The 17444-nt window shown below is 36.0% G+C and overlaps 1 protein-coding gene across 2 annotated transcripts in view; it reads right to left on the reverse strand.

Moving 5' to 3' along the window:
* ATP9B (ATPase phospholipid transporting 9B (putative)) overlaps positions 1–17444 on the reverse strand; it is a 145915-nt gene that overhangs the window by 70597 nt on the left and 57874 nt on the right. For both annotated transcript variants that reach the window (XM_017738617.1, XM_008637125.2), the window contains exons 8-9: positions 12635–12715; positions 6235–6310 (exon numbers count right to left, since the gene is read on the reverse strand). In XM_017738617.1, coding sequence (XP_017594106.1) covers positions 6235–6310; positions 12635–12715 — 157 coding nt within the window. The remainder of the gene's footprint in view (positions 1–6234; positions 6311–12634; positions 12716–17444) is intronic.

Consider the following 17444-nt stretch of genomic DNA (forward strand, 5'->3'; position numbering starts at 1 on the left):
CACTCACTTCCTCCCCAGAGCACCAATGATGGGATGGGGAAGAGAATAAGGAAAAAAAAAAAAAAGAAAATAAAACCAACCAAGCAACCAATCCTTCCCCTCCAAAAAAACCCCCACCACAACTCATGGGTTGAGATAAGAACAGTTTAATGATTGAAACAAAGTAAAACATAACAACAATACTAGTAATACTCATGATCCTATTAATGATTATAAATACTGTAATGAGAAAAAAATCCAAAAAACCCCGAAGACCCAAGTGAAGGAAGTGATGCATAGTACCATTGCTCACCACCCATTGATCAATGCACAGGCCACCCCAAAATTCCTCCGATAGTCACTAATCCATAATTTCTGAACTCTTTCTACTGTCCCCAACCAATGTCCACACATCCCTTCGGGGTACTTTATTTTGGAGTGATCCTGAGCTGACCTCTGTTTAATAGTCAGCTGCATAAAACTAACCTACTGGACAATACTCTGTAGGGAATTTCCTTTTGCACACTTCAGCAACCTCTGCCTTTGTTGGGGTCTCCTCCCCTGCCATGTAGCCCTGGGAGAGGGGCCCTGGGGGGGAGGCACGGGGTTTCCCTGCCCCTGGTCACCTTTGTTTCCCATTGGTTGGTTTGGGTTCCCTGATAACGCCCAGGACCCTGGGGTCCCGCGACTGGAGGTGTTCCTGAGCAGAGCCCCGGCCATGCGGCTGGAGAAATAAAGACCTCTGAAACATCTACCACGAATCTGTCCATGTATACTTCGCTTTCCATGAGACTCCTGGTTTGATATATGCTTGTTATAGTAATCCCCGCTGCAACATGCCTTCACAGCTGTTTAGTTTAATAGAAGTTGGGGAGGACTCTACATTCCAGATGGCACATTTCTACAAAGTTTCGCCTGGCTAGGCTGCTGCAGCTCAGAAAAACAAACTGTCCTACTTGTCTCGTATTTTGCTCCTTGAAAAGTTGGTTTCAAAGGTGAAAGTCAGATAAATTCCATTTTGACTACTGAACTTAGAGCAGAATTTTGGTTAGACCTGACTAAACTGCTGCTTATAACAAGTTGTTTATCTAAGTCTTTAAACTTTCTGGTGTTAGCACAATATCAGCGGTAAATAAGTATTCCTTAGATCTGAAGTGTGTTGTCCCACAGTGGTCACACCAGGGACAATTCTGGTGTCCAATAAAATGAACTGAATCCAATCTGGGATTTCTGGAAGCACAGCTGCACTGCAAGCCTCAGCTTATTAAAAGCAGTGACTCATGGATCTTTATGTACGGGGCCTCTGCAAACTGGGTCTCATGTACACTGGGCAGTCACTGATTGGTATGAGTGGAGTGGTTAATGAAGGGAAGAGAAGTTACAAGGTACCACTAGAACAAACATGTGGGCCAGAAAAAAATAAAAGCAGACTTGTGAAGAATTACACACAAATATTTAGGCATACTCTGAATCTGGTGTGTGATCATATAAATTTTGGTATCTCCGAAGCACTACATGAACCATAGAAAAACCAGGGTGCGCTCAAATTAATTAAAATCGTATGTAGGAGTTGGCAGAAAATACTGCTTTTGACAGCTGTGCAGTTATATAAATTGTCCTGATTTTATCTGAAGTTACTTCACAAGACTGACACCTGCCAAAATGATGACGAAATTTCATTAATACAAATCTTCTCTTCATAGGTATCTCAGCAAGTTTCTCAGAAAGCTGCATTATCTTTTTCAGCATTTGAACCACACTGATCATTACCACAAGTGGAGAACAAAAAGCTAGAGTCCATACTGTAGTGGACCTTTTGAGGCATTTTAAAATTTAACTGCTGACTTTCCTCTCCCCTTTCTGAAATGAAATCTACTGAAGCTTGCAATAAACACAAACACCACAGTCACTGATGCCACAGGTACATCTGATTTGAAAGAGAAGTAATTTAATTGAAGATAAACAAAGAGGTTTTCAGAATACTCAGTGGTTTAAATTATTTGTTTTTATTTAAAAGTGTTTCTCCAGGGACAGTAGTTTTTCAAGTTTTCAGTAACCAAAATTGCCTTTCCTTCAGGCACTGTTATTAATTCCACAGTGATAATACAGATATTAAGAATGACAGAGACTCTGTGCCTTACTGCTACTTTTTAAAAACCTGCTGGAATGTTGCCTGTAAGTAGAAAAGTCAGAATATTTTTTCCTATCTCACTTATTAAAGAATAGCAAAAGGATGACTGCATGCTTTGGACTTGAGAGAAAAGCTTTTGATTTCCATCCCTGACAGAGGCTTCCAGTGTGATCCAGGCATATTAATCTTTGTCCTTTCTAGGGTTAGGATAAACATCATACAGACAGTCACCAGATCTCTGTCAGAGCATCACAGCAAAGGGCAGAAAACTCTGCAGATTGGCTATCACTAGGAATCTCCATTTAAATATCTAAACTATCAATTTTGAAACTAGGTATATATTAGGTGTGGTAAAATGCATTTTTTCCCCCATTAAGCTTATTGTTATTCTAAGGGGTAAAGAGACATACTAAATCCAAGGAAAGTAACCGCCTTCCAAATGTACAAATTTGAGTAATCTCACTCTCCTAAACATTATATTTTGATATAAAAATGACATGGAATAGTTTATTCTTGAGTTGTTTGGAATTACACAGTTTTGTTGAATCAATTTTTTGGTTCCCAAAATTCATGAAGAAAAGTCTTAAATTATAGCAAATAATTTTCTTGTCACTTTTACTGCTCTAGCAACAGGTGCTTTTTTTTCTCTGTAGAATCCATTACTGTAATATCCTGATATTTTCATGAGCTTTGGCAATCTGCATTCAAGATGCAGTTGATAAGATTCTTTGAAGTCTTTATACACTTAAATTTACTGTTACTGATCTGCAAAATTATTGATTTGTGGTCTCTCTCTTCTAGAACTGTCAGGCCATCAGCAACCAGAGCTCAAGTTTTCTGAGGTATTCCCCCACATAATTCCCCAAACACTTTTCCCAGCCTAACCTTGGCCCTCTGTATCACCTTGACAAATAGCAATGGCATCTATCCTGGACATAGTGGGCTATCCTACCTGATGCAATCTGTTTTTTGTAATATGTCAAAGAGGAGTATCAGGAAATGCAGCATCTATTAATCACAGGGAGGAGAGCCCCCTCACCCAATAATTGTCCTGTATGTCCTATGCAAAACCATTTTTAAAATTAAATAAGGCTTTGTATCTGCAACTCAGGTACATATTCCTTTCCTGGGCATCAGTGATGTAGCTCTCTGTCTCCACTCCTGAGACTGACACCATCAGTCAGTAATATGTCAAGATAATAGTGCCAGGTGGACCCACAACACTTTGTTAACAACCTACAAGGGGGTTGGCAAGGGCATAACAGGGTCCCAATGAGTAACAAGTTTGCTTGGCTTAGTAACAGATGATGACTAGGCTGCTTAGAGAGCACAGGAGGAAGCAGCCTTCCAAGCTAGACTGCATTAAAGACTGTCATACCGAAGAGCCTTAGGGTAAACGAAGAGATGTACAGGAAACATTGTGGGGCAGAACTCTACCCCCCACTACCTGGACACAGGCCTCAAACCCCCTCTCTTGAACCAAAGTGGAATAGTAACAGAATTATTAGGCCTTGCACACAGACATCACAGACTTTCTCGGTGAAAAATACCTGTGTGTAACAAAACCATGTACCTAGAGACTAAGGACACTGAAATCAGATACAAGTGTGGGTGAGGTAGCTGTCTACAGAGTAGAAAAACTGCAGACTTTCACATGCTATGGGCTGTTTATTGTTCTGTTTTCATGGAATCCTAGTGTCACTTGTCTGTAGAAGCTATGCACAAGCATAATCTCCCACTACATTCTTCAGATATAATTAAGGGCTGTGACTGATCATAGTAGGGAAGGGAATGCAGAGATGCTTGCAAACTTCTGTAGGCAGAGTCACCCTTTGATACCCTTCCACAGCAGGTTTAAGCAAGACAGCTTATATGTGCCTATAATGCAGTCAGACAGTGACCAGTATTTTTATTAAGATTTTCAGTTGTCACAAATCTTGGAAATTCAGTTATGAAGTCTACTTTAAAAAAAAAAACCAAACAAATTTAATTACCTTGGCATCAAGTGTTATAACTTAGTTATGTACATTCGACTTGGAAGTGAGATGGAAACAACTGAATGATACATCAGTTATCAACCAGATCTAGAACATTTAATTTTAACAATTTGCTAGATATTTTACCTTATGGTCTTCCTCATGACTATATGCACAGTGTACCTCTAAGAACTTATAAATGCCTTATTAGATAAGCAACAGACTGAAGGCAATAATTTCCTACTTTTTGCTAAAGGGCTAATCCTATCAAATGCTAAAATTACATCCACCAAGGTCCTGAGTAATTCTTAAGATCTGGATTTTTGCCATACAGGACAAGGAGCACTTACATGACAGAAGAACATTACCACTATATTAAATTGTAGTTAATACATGAAATGAGGTAAGTGAAATGAATGATATGCCAAAGGTTAGATATAATTAATGTCACAAAATCAGTTACTGAAGGAAATTATTTTTCTCTGGTACCTGAATTCAAGCTAACTTCTGTATGCACACCATGAAACCATTTTTAATTTCTTGATCACATTATTTTTCCCTTCAGAAGGGCTTGCAGTCTTGAAGAGCCATTCAATATTTTTACTTTGTATTATTCAGTGAGTTTGCCCTTAGTCTGCCTTAAAGTCTTATTCCAATGTTCAAAACTATCTTTCAACAAGAGAATTATCTTATGTTTTTCTACTGCCATCATTAATAATGAGCTAAAGTCCTTCATAAATAATTAAACTTTCACAAGACACCTCAGAAGTAAAAACCCCAAACTTATCTTAAGGTACAAATTTTAAGGAGCACTGTTTCCATTAACATGGGTGCCAACTTTAGGTAGCAGATCAAGAGCAATCAGTCAATAGCTATACTTCTAAACAAAATCATCTACCATGGAAATGAAAACATGAACAGCTTTCAATTAAAATTCAAATGTACTGATTCAGAATTACTGACTTTGCAAATGCACACTCTGAGTGTAGTTTTCCTCCATACTTCGATTTGAGGAAAAGCAAACTCAAACCAAGTTTACACAGTATTGAAATTTGTAACTCATGAGAAGTGTCTTTCTATACAAAGTTAAAGATCTTGGCTACCTAAGTTAAAAACCTGAAGACAATTTTAGGCATTGTCCATGAACAGTTTCAGTGAGAATAGTTTTCCAGTGCAGTCAAACCAAACACCACTAAGAATCAAAGAACATAACTATCTTTTCAGCACTTGGGAAAGGAGCGGTCAGTCACAGACTCCTTTGCTACCTCCTCAGAGTTAATCTCTTCCCCACAGCCTTCCAGCAGGCCCCTCACTGATGTAAGAAGTCTTCATAGCAGGGACTTAATTTATAATTTAGCTGGAGAGTTCTTTACTTTCTTCCCCTTTCTTGGCTTTTCCCAGCTGTTCAGATTCCCCATCTTAAATCCTAGTTCTCTTCAGAAATGATGCTCTCCCAATTCCTTATTTTCAGTCTTTTCATGCAGAAGAATAACCACAGTCCTTTTGACTTTTCTTACATAGAGCAAAAATGAAAGAAAATAAATTTCTATTCTAAAAACCAAAAAGTTACAATGGCTTAAAGTCTGAATACAGCATCTAGGTAATAATGTGTACTCATTTATAGTATCAGGGACATATATGAAATGGTACTAATACTTGTAATTTTAGATCCCAGTACTTTAAAATTACATAACTTTATAACTTATCTATTCTTTCTGATTAAGATTTTGCCTAATAGGAGATATTAATCACAGAGTATACATAAAAGAAAAACTCCTAAAAAAAGCAAAACCACCCTTGCTTTTCAGCAGGGAAAAGCATACACTGTGAGCTGAACAGAGCACCTTACAACTTGAAGTTTTAATTAAATCAAAAAGGTCAGTGACTTCAGTGGGCTACAAGGGACTGCACTACTGAAAGAGCAAAATTTAAGTAAAAAAAGCCCCAAGCTATTAAGAGGGATTAAAAATGTATGAAAATATTTTGAGCAGCATGATGAAAGTAATGGGAAAGCAGAAAAGCAACAGTTTAATAGTCTGGAAGATAAAAGTATTTTACAATGTGAAATATTAATAGCTTTTGAAAAATAAGGACACACTGACATGGAAGTATTTAGACACATTATCAGCTTTGTATTGCAGCACTTACCCGAAGCAACAACAGTGCTTGCCCATAATGTATTTTCTATGCTTAGGCTTTCATGAACTGCAGGATCACTGTCCTCCTGTTAAAAGTAAGAACAGCTAATAAGTAAATCACCAGCACAAAAAATTAAGAACCATGTCAAACCATCTGAATAACTGACACAGGATCCTTGTATCCAAGCTTGCATCCTTGTATCAATCACTGTATAACAGCATTCATTGCACATACACAGACACAAATAACTTTCCAAAAAGTGAAATCATGCTTGAAGTTCATATTACTTTTATCCAATCATACTAAAAGAACTAGTCAAAATTATTTTCGAAGTAACATATTCTTTTCCTCTGATATATCAAACTGCAGAACAGTATGTTATAGCATGCAGTTAAAATGAGTCATGAACAGTAACTCCCAAAAATTATCACCATGTTCTGTATTTAAATAATCCATAATTCATATAGTAAGTTATGGTCATCATCATTTTTTGCACCTGATCAACATTATATAAACTTCAGGGAAAAATATTTAGACTTCTAAAACGAAATGCAGTCTTGTATTATCTTACCACATACTTACAAAATACATACTTCTTGGGAAAATACTTCCAATAGAAAACTGCTTCCATGATTACTTTAAATTTCCCCTTTTCTTCCTCCCCTCTGTCCTCCCAAGACATAATGATCCACAGATTGTAAACACACAATCTCTCATAATCAATTTGGAGCATGTACAGATTTGTTACTCATTAGCAGCTGTAAAATGTGCTGTTTACAACTAAAGGAAACTTTAGGAGGTAGGATAATCAAGCGTATTTGATCAAATTACAGATTGGTGCTAAACATTTTGCACGAAAGGGGGGACGACATTTATCAAAGTACACAGTAAATTCTACATATTGTCAATAATCAAAACTATGCCCATTTTTCATTTCTATTTTGAAATCACCAAGCACAGGATGAGCTACATAGAAATTTCTGTTTCTAAAAAAAGAAAAATCTCCAACTAAACACATAAATTTTTGTGCGTACATCAAGAGATCCCTATATAGCAAGGAAACTATACTTCTTGTTCTCCTAAGCGAGGAAAAATCATTGTTTAAAAGGCATGGAGAACCATTCTGTCAAGAACAGAGGGGAAGAGAGGGATGATATGGAATTAGCCCTTAGAAGAAAATCACAAGTTTTGAATCAAGATCCATATTCTGACGATCCTGGGATTAGCTCAGTTGGTTAGGCCATGGTGCTAATTATGCCAAGGTTGTGGCTTCAATCCCCATTATGGGCCAGCCATTCACTTAAGAGTTGATGATCTTTATGGGTCCCTTACAATTCAGAATATTCTTTGATTCTGTGAAGAATCATCCTTGTTCTATAAGATTAGCCTTAAATTAAGATAAAGGGGAATTATTTTTTGATTCTTACCCAAGGAATTAGTACTGCAACAATTATTTGCTATACTCCTAACTCATAATGCTTAGATTCCTGGTTTGATTTACAATCGTTCCCAAATTATTTGGATTCTGTGATGATTTCTGTGTTTATTCCAAACAGAAAGTAAAAAGAACTGGAAAATGTTCAAAAAGAGCAATAAGGGAGGTCAACGTAGCTTCCATACTAGATATGACTGAACAAACCTGACCTCTAATGGGGAATATGACAGACATCTATGAAACAGGCACCTAAAAAGGAAGGATAGATAGTGCTTGTTTTTACTGAAGAAGAAAGAAGTCATAAAGTCAGTAAAATTAAAATATAGGCAATCACTCTTAAATATGTACTTAACCTGTGCAACTTCCTCCTATTTGAATGTTAAAAGGTTACATAGGTTCATGGGTAAGTTTAAAGAAGGGAAATTCATTGCAGGTTACTTAGAGAAACCAGCTTTAACTCAGGAAGTTCCCACATCTTGAGTTAAGAGACAGATGACACTTTTCAGGAGGTACTACCGTGTCCTTACTCTAGTTGTATTCTCCTTCCCAGCACTCTGTTTCTGGCTATTGTCAAGAACAGGATACTAAGCCAGGTAAATCTTTTGTTTTCCCTTATTCTTCAGTTAGCAGATTTTGAGACTGTGAATTGTGAAACTCTTCCATATTACAAGAAGAAATCAAAAGCCCTGTGATGACTGGGGAGAGCTGACAACAGCGTCAGGAAAAAGTCAGTTTTCCAATGTCTACCACTGTGAAATACCTTTTTTTATGTAATTCGAAATAGGAAAACATCACATGAGCTCTCTCTCCACTCATACTCATCACAGAATGGTCTGGTCAATCACTTATCTTCTGCTTATTTCATTATGATACTTTTATGTCTTTATACCCTCACCTAACATTTTCAGCTTTCTACGGTTCATTCCATTTCCCAAATACCACCACCTTCCATGCCCAAACAGATTATGACTTAACCTTATTTTTCTTTTCTCATAAGTTACTCAAATGAAAAATATAAGGTGCATTTATGGGTAATGAGTTTAGCTGTTTCACACTACTTTTATTTCTACTTCTGGAGAGATGGTAGGGAAGCAGCGGGAAGGACAAGAACTGCAATTCCTGAGTAAGACCAGACAGGTGTTAAGGAGAAATTTCTGCAAATTTTCTGACACAAACAGAACAATGAATGTTTCGGATAAATGAAATCCATCACTCGCTCTCGTAGCAGAAATTTGACATACAAGGGCTTCTTTGTCCAGCTGACAAAGTTTCCACTTAAGGTCTGCTGGGTTGAATTTCATTTGGCAGCTGTATGTTTATTGGTCTTTGAATTCTGAATTAATTTAATTACCAGAATAGTGCAGTTCAGTATTATATTCATGCTTCATATTCAGGCTCAGTTTTTTAATCCGTGTACATCACTGATCATAGAGGCTTAAACTGTCTACAGTTCTTATTCAGAAATTACTCTGTTGCTCTTGCATGTGCAGAGAAAAAGGAAAGATGATCAGTGAAATAAAAATTGAATATATCCTACTCTCAGCCCTTTCATAATTGATTTCATAAAGTCCTTCCATGAATTCATAATACAGCTGACCAAGGATCATGACAAATTTCAAGGAGTCATTTAAAAGGTTTCAAAGCTACAACTTTTTAGAAATTTTTGTAAATAACAAGAGAGACCTTTGAGACTAAACACCTAATCCTTGAGTGAACCAGTGTACCACTTCTATTTGACCTTTTCTAGCTCTGTTCCTGCATTACAGCATGCAGTACAACAACCCCCATCAACTTTTGTAGGGAAGCAGAATACACACTAATTAATTTACTTGAATCAGTGAAAGAGATTCCTTCCCCACACCAACCCCACAGTTAATTTTTCTGGCTTTGTTCCTCTTCCTGCCATGTGTTTTGGACAGGGTCAGATTAGGTTCCACACGTTAGCTCCCTAGTCAAGCTGCCTGTATAGCTGTTACTGCCAGCATAAGGAAGGGGAGTCAAAAGGAGTAGCAAAACAAAATACCATTCCCTTCAGTGGCAACATAAAAGTAAGCCAGATTGAAGTGAACACAACTATTGCTTCAAAACAGGTAATTCTTTAACAGCAAACGTGAAGTAAAAAAATGACTTAACGTTCTCTCTACTAAAATACAAGACTTATCCAAGAAAACATCTGTATAATTAGCATCAGGCCAGAGATTCTATTCAGAAATGAATACAGCTACATGCACCAGGTTTTGCATCAGGGTAGTTTTTTTTTAAGCATGTGACAAGATGCTATATTGGAAAAAATTACATATATTATATAACATAGTTCTGTACCATAGTAAAAAAAAAAAAAAGCTTATTGAAGTAGTTGAACTAAACTCAATGGGCATTTGTTTTCTAAGATTTCTATTAGAATATAAAAAAATTAAGATATATTCCCAAAATAGATGAAGAGACTATGGGGACAGCACAGAGCTGCAATATAGAAGAACTAAAAGGAAAATATTCATAAGGGAATAGTGAAAGAAGAACCCAAATTTAAACAAAAAACAGCCAAGGTTAAAAGCAAGAGAGACTTTCCATGATTCTATACAGAGTAAGCAAAGGTTAAATAATACTGGCTATGCCAATACACACTGATGTAATGCTCCAGAGTACCCTTTAGGCTCTAACTGGTAAAAGTTGGGTTAAGAAGTATGGTTACTGTTTATTGTCTTTTTACAGATTTTCAGCATTGATAAAATAGCTCCCTCATTTATCAAGCCTACAGAGGAGCACCAGACAGAAGAGAAACTCTAGTAGTTATATCTGTTTACATCCTTGTTCTGTACACCATTATTTAAAAATAAGCTCAGCCAAGACATGGATGATGCCCTGAGAACAAATAAAGCTATCTCATAAATTTCCACAAAACACTAATTTAGTTCATCTATTGTGTTTTGATAGGTTGTCTTAGTAAATGTGAAAGGAGGAAAGGAATTAATTTATGCCATTATTTAAGGGCCAGACATGATCATGCAAGGACTTTCATGCACTGACTGCACGTAACACACCAAAATCCATGGAGAACAATGGAAAACAACTTCATGTGAAGCTGGCAGATATCAGTAGAGTACAGCAAAGCTTTTATGCCTCTTGACATGGTTACGCAGGTGTTCTGCAAAAGGTATCTTCTGTCAGCTCTCAGGTTTTTTGTGGATAGATTTGTACTTAGAACTTGCTCACTCATAAAAACTCCAGCACCATGCTCCCAAGTTTCTGGTTTGTTTTATGGATGCACACTTTGAAATTATCTAAGTTTGTCCTTTACATTGTTAGTACTCTGTCTCCATAATGGGGGGAAAAAAGAAAAAGAAAAATCAATGTGCTATTACCCTGTCAACCTACCCCTGGAAGAATTCTTTGAACACCAATGCTTAAGTAGAAAAAATGTATGCATTAGCATCACTAAGCACACTAATTTTTTTTGCTTTAACATAAAATAGAAATTAGATGCAAGAACGGATTTATTGTAAGAAGCAAGGGCTCACAGCAAAAGCAGAAAGATAAATCAGTAAACATGTGTCCTAAAACAACATTTCACAATGCAGAAGGTACACCATTAACAAAAACCAACCTTCAAAAAATATCTAATGTGATTCACTGTAAACTAAATTTGAGGGCAATGCCCTCAGATGCTTTACACAGAAGTTCAGTGTAAACTATCCTTCCTATTGAAGCATCCAGAAAAACATATATGCAATCCTGAAACCATAAAATGCACCACAGTTATTTACATATATCAGGATGTTTGAATCATACAGCTCTTAAGACGTGTACAAACAGAACCTGCAACACGGATGATTGTGATGATTTCCCAATGTCTCAATTACTTATACCAGAGTTGTTAGATTCCAAAGACTTCAATATATATTTAGGAAAGCGCACAGTCACTAAGAGGAATAATATGAATTTACAGCTGTTAATAGAAGTTTCGTTTGAACAATTGGTCAATACAAGGTTTAAGTAAACACTGTTGCTTGCTGCTTTAGAAGGTGTGAACAAATGACATTTACTTTGTAGGCAGCATGGACTATGTAACTGGTATAAATTGGTCTTTGAGAGCCAGCAACTGCAATATCTCATTCATCAGTGTATTTACAATTGTGAACTGGAATTCCAATTACAGAAAAAAATCTATTACCTATTTGAGTCACGGGTAAAAAACCCCTTCTCTTTACCTCCCCAGCAGTTAATTCTATCAAATTATTTTAGAAACAAACTATCAAGAGGAATGAGTCTAACACCACTGAGTTTGGCTAAAATAAACAGAACAATCACTATATCTGCTAACATACTGCTACAAAGCTGTAAACTGATTTTAAAAAAACTAATTACGACCTATTAGGACACTGCTTTAAAGGGTCAACTTTAGCAGGCCTCCTTTTGAAAATAACAGAAACAAGTCACAGATATTGCATTGTTATTTTCATAATCAGTTTTGAATATAATTATCTCTGGGGAAGAGATTCAATAAAAAGCTCCCATAAGTAGTTAGTTTTATTTTAGTTTTTGAGAAAACTGAACTTTGGAATTACAGCAGAAAAAGCACACTTTTATTGCACATAAACTAGCAGATGCATTGTCTCAGGCTACTGTTATTATTCAACTTGTCAGTTTTTGACATATGAACAATACATTAGATGCCTGGAAACAAAGTATACTGTTCACAAAGAGTTTCACATAAAAAGATTAAAGTGATGTCAACCAACAAATATTCAACTCTCCAATTCTGATTTTTTCAGATATTCCTTATGCATTAGCTTTCTGCAATACATGTTTAACAGGATATCTTCTATATGAAGTATTGTCATGGCAGGAAAAAAGGAAAAAATAATGCTGTAAAGCCAAGGAAAGATCTGATACAATGTTGACACTAAGTGTACATTTCACGTACACTGAGGTACTAAATAGGGAAGTAGAACTGTATTTACATACACTACTTACCCGTGTGAAGGTACCCTCAAAACTGTGGATATCCAGCTGTGGCTTCTGAGCATAAACATAAGCATTGATTGAAAAGAGATCCTGTAAAACAGATAAATCTACTTAGTATTACTTAAACTTAAATATAATAATGTATTTTGAAGACCTGGTAAAGATTCCAGTTTATGACCCCCACCAACCCACCTGAAACTAAGGTCACACACTTTTACCCGACTAAGAAACATGGTGTTTTTTTCCAGTACATCTTGCTATAGAGGAATCAGATCCAAGTTGATATCCTAAATGTGTTGATAGTTCAAAGTAAACTGGTTTACATTTATAACATGACTTATATATTTTATCTAATTTGTTTTCTTTTAACAACCCCATTTTAATTAATAATAGTGTAATCTTAAAATATTTTCCAGATGTTTGTTCTTTTAAAGATAAAGTGGGGGAGGGAGAAGGGATGGTTTGTTTGTTGGTTGGGTTTTTTTAATGAAACTGGAAAAAAAAGTACTTTTCCAGCAAGGACAAAGCCAACTGAGTATAAGAGGAAACAATGAAATTGATTCAAGTTCTCTTCAATGCTCTAGCACCTCTGTGAAAACTCCATAAGAAAACCCCATCAGCTTCAGGAAAGCCTGGCTACATCAACAGGATTATTCAAATGTTTAAAGTCAGGTATACATCAAAACTATTCTGATAAAATTTGATCTAATATATGTGGTACCACTACTCATGACAGCAAACAATCCATGGATGTTCCTATCCTAAAACTAAGAAGAATAGGAAACTCCTAAGATACTACTCTATAAATAGATGGCAGTATAGTATAAACAACAACAAAAAAGTGATAAATCTGAGGAGTGTTAGATCCTAAGAGCTGTCCCTAGAGGGCCAGGGAGGTTCACCTTAAAATTCTGAAACAATTATTTCACCAGATAATTGTTCTAAAACATCCACCTTCCACAGAAAGAATACTACAGACTAAAACCCTGATACAAAGAACTTTTTTCAATCACAAAACCAAACTTTTTGCTGCTTTTTAGATGGTCAGGACCAACAGCAGCTAAGAGATTTCAAGAGGAGTTGACCATTCATGCATGGATCCACAACAACCCAATTTCTACTCTGGAGAGGAGCAGATGCTTGATACCAAGTCCAAGTCGACCAAAGAATTCTAACCTCTGATCAAATGCAAGGTTGTACACCTTCCCACTGTATGTAGTACCTAATTATTTGGGTTATCTCCATCCTTTATTACTAGACGAATGTTGCAAAAGGCTAATCAAACACCATCTCTGGGGACCAAATTACACAGGTACAATACCCTGTTCATGCTAGCTAGAATGTGCTGCCTTCAAAAGCAGAATTAATTTCACAGCCTCTTTCATGGACATATAACCACATCTTGGCTCAAATGTTACTTTTAAAAGTAGGCCATTATTTTTTCCCCATAATTTTGAATGTAAGAATGTTTCACAATTTGAACAGTACAAAAATTAACTAAAGGTGCAGTTATCCATCTGTATTAATGTCGTAAAGCCCAACATATTTATATCATTCAGTTTCTCTGATACAATAGCTAGATTGATGAATATCACTATTTTTTTGTTTTTCCTTATCAAAATGAATGTTTTCTTAAAATCTAATGTACATTTATGAAATATGTTTGACTAGTTTAAAAATGTGTAGCTCTATAAATAATGCATTTATATTTATACTCTGCAGACAAGAACTCTCTCATAGCTTGCAAAAAACACACACACTTTATATTTCATATGGTTTTAAAAACATGAATGAAATCTGAACATTGAATCTCACAAATTATCTTTATCTTAAAGCACTAGGCATTTACTGAAATCTTTCACACAAAGTTCATTCATTGCATCCTTGTTCTTCCAACGTACTTTCAACAGGTTCACGAGAAATAATTCATATGAAACTAATACACATGTAGTGTCCTATATCGTCATCATTCACTTCTTTCCAATCTGTTATCACCTACAATTTAGCTAATCCAAGCTATTATGTGCTTTATTATGCAAAGAAAAATAAAGAGTCTCTCAGTAGCGGATAGCACAGAAGAAAACTAATACCACACACATACTCATACACACAATAAAAACTGCTAGTGAAATGCGTCAACTTCTCTCTTTCCAAAGAACGCCTTAGTGGGAAGCAAAATTAAAATAAAAGAAAGTAGAAATATCCACCTTTTTAAAGTAAATTGGCATTTGTACAGTAATGTATTTTTCTGGTTTCTAATCTTTCTATTTTTTTCTACTGTGATGTTGTCCTTTGTTACATTTCAAATGTAAAAATTTCTATCTACCACACTCCTTTGGTATCTTTTTATGTTTAAGTTCCCCTTTTGTATTTCTGATTTAACACCTAAATTTTTGTGTTTTCCTTTTTTTCCTTTTTGAATTTCAACTCTGAAACAAACTTACTTATCTTTGTGAAAAACTGAGATCTGCACATTCCCTGACCATTATTTGCATTACTCTGAAATGCTACAAGCTACAACTCGCATAGTATTCCAGAAGTGTGTGGGATTTTTTTCCTAAAACTAAAAATAATGATGCTCTGGGGGAAATCTAGGGTGTTAGCCCATTGGCATTTCATTAATGAGTACCAGAAAGACATAAAACCATATTACTTGTGCTCAGTAGACTTCTGAAGTACTTTTTTCATTAATAGGGTAAAGAAAAGAGTTAAAGATTCTTATTTTCTGTAGCCAAGTGTTCTGTACTCCAAATGGACACCATTCTCAGGCCAATAAAATACAGTAGTTTTATAATACAAGGTAAAGACACAAAAACTTGAAGAATGATACAGTTACAGAAGACAAATTTTCTATGTACTCCATTCAACAACCAGCAAAGGTTACTGTAATACAAAGGTGTTTCTTCACCGAGTGCTGCTTTTCCAGTATGGAAGCTGTGAATTTCTCCTCTCAATGTCCTGAAAGAAGTCATGAGGGTGACTTTAAGAGAAAGACATCAAGATTTGTAAGCAACAGTACATGTAAATATCATTTCTGGTCAATTGGCAAGAAAAATTTTACCTTGTTAGGTTATGTCATTGCTTTCCCTTATATAAAAGCAGGGGAAAGGGAAATTACCTTGAACAAAGGATTTGATTCTATTATTTTTATAAAAGGCAACTACTTTTTATTAATGATTTCACTAATGGGGGATTTGTGAAACTCAGCTTCAATAAAGACTTATTTTCATACTAATACATTGAGCTGCTAATTCACTGAAGTCAAATAGTTCTACTGATACCTTCAATGGAAACAGTATTCTACATCTAAAATTACATCTCTTTTAGGATGCAATAAGGGCAAATGACCTTAGTTATTTTCTTAGTCAAGACAAAAAACACATTTGGGTGGGGATTTTAACAGTTCTAGATTTAAAAAAAACTACATGAAAGGCTTGAATCTAAAGTAAAAAAATTATTCTTATATAACAGTAGATGAGATTTTTCTTAAAAAACTGATATGTATTTAATTATCTCATACTTGAAAATAATAATTGAGAAGAATGCATTTCATCCTTCTACACTGCAAGTCAGAAAATGACTTTGTGATGGTACAATAATGAAAACGTTCTCTTTTGCATTTCACAATTTAAAAATCACCACAGTTATCAATAACATAGAAAAATCTCCTCTATTAGGTCAAGGGCAACATTTGTTCACCTTACTTAAAGATCATTAAAATACATTCTTAATCATAACATGCAGTTCATTGCAAATAAAATTGCCTTTGGTTCAATAAAACTAATTAAATGTAAATGGTATTGTTTACTGCTGTATGGATCTTCTGATATAAATCAGCAAGTCACCATTTATTTAAAATTACAGTGACCTCACTGCTGTTAATAAATATAGCTGATCACACAAGGTAAAGAAAAATGCCTCAGAACTCATGTATTGCCAGAACTGTCCCACCTAGTACTATGAAACTGCAAGAAACCTAATCTAGGTGTTACCATATTTGCTTCTCAGCCATCATTAAGTGACTTGCTGAAATTTTAATTCTCTGATCACATTAAGTGCTTTAGAAAGACAATGAAATCTGTACCGATTGTCTTGGTGGTGTCATCCGTTCTTTAAGAAAAGCTCTGAAGGTCTGCAGATTTGTTTTGGGTGTCACAGTGGCTAGGATTACAGTGCTGCTCTGTTGACACGGCTGACAGATCATGCCAACACAAGATACTCACTCTCCTACCTGAAAGGAGGTTGTAGCAAGGTGGGGGTCAGTCTCTTCCCCCAGGTAACAAGTGACAGGAGCAGAGGAAACGGCCCCAAGTTGTTCCAGGGGAGGTTTAGATTAGATCTTAGAAAAAAATTTCTTCACAGAAAGCGTGGTCAGGCTGTGTGTTCAAAAGTGTTCAAAAGGCCTGTGGATGTGGCACTTGGGGACACAGTTTAGTGGTGAACACAGTGGGGCTGTTCACCGGATTCAACAATCTTAGAGGTCTTTTCCAACCTTAATGACTATGTTTTTACACCTAAAGAAATCAAAATGAGGGACAATTACAGAGAGTATCTTCTATCCAACACAACAGCTAACTGTTCATAGTCTATTTTATGTTCAATTTGCATAAATTATATTTTTTAATTATTAAAAATATATTTCAATATGGAAGTATGAACTGTGAGTCTCAGCTTTGAAAGTGCATCACGCACTCGTGGAGAAGCCACTGTAGAGAAGCCACTGTGGCAGGCACGTGTGATGAGTCTCTGGAATACTGTGATCCACCCGGCAGCACCCCGAAACGTTAGCCCAGGGGCAGAGAGAGCAGAGCCGCAGGGA

Source organism: Corvus brachyrhynchos, unplaced genomic scaffold (genome assembly GCF_000691975.1).
Source record: "Corvus brachyrhynchos isolate BGI_N302 unplaced genomic scaffold, ASM69197v1 scaffold146, whole genome shotgun sequence".
In the NCBI taxonomy this organism is placed as follows: Eukaryota; Metazoa; Chordata; class Aves; order Passeriformes; family Corvidae; genus Corvus; species Corvus brachyrhynchos.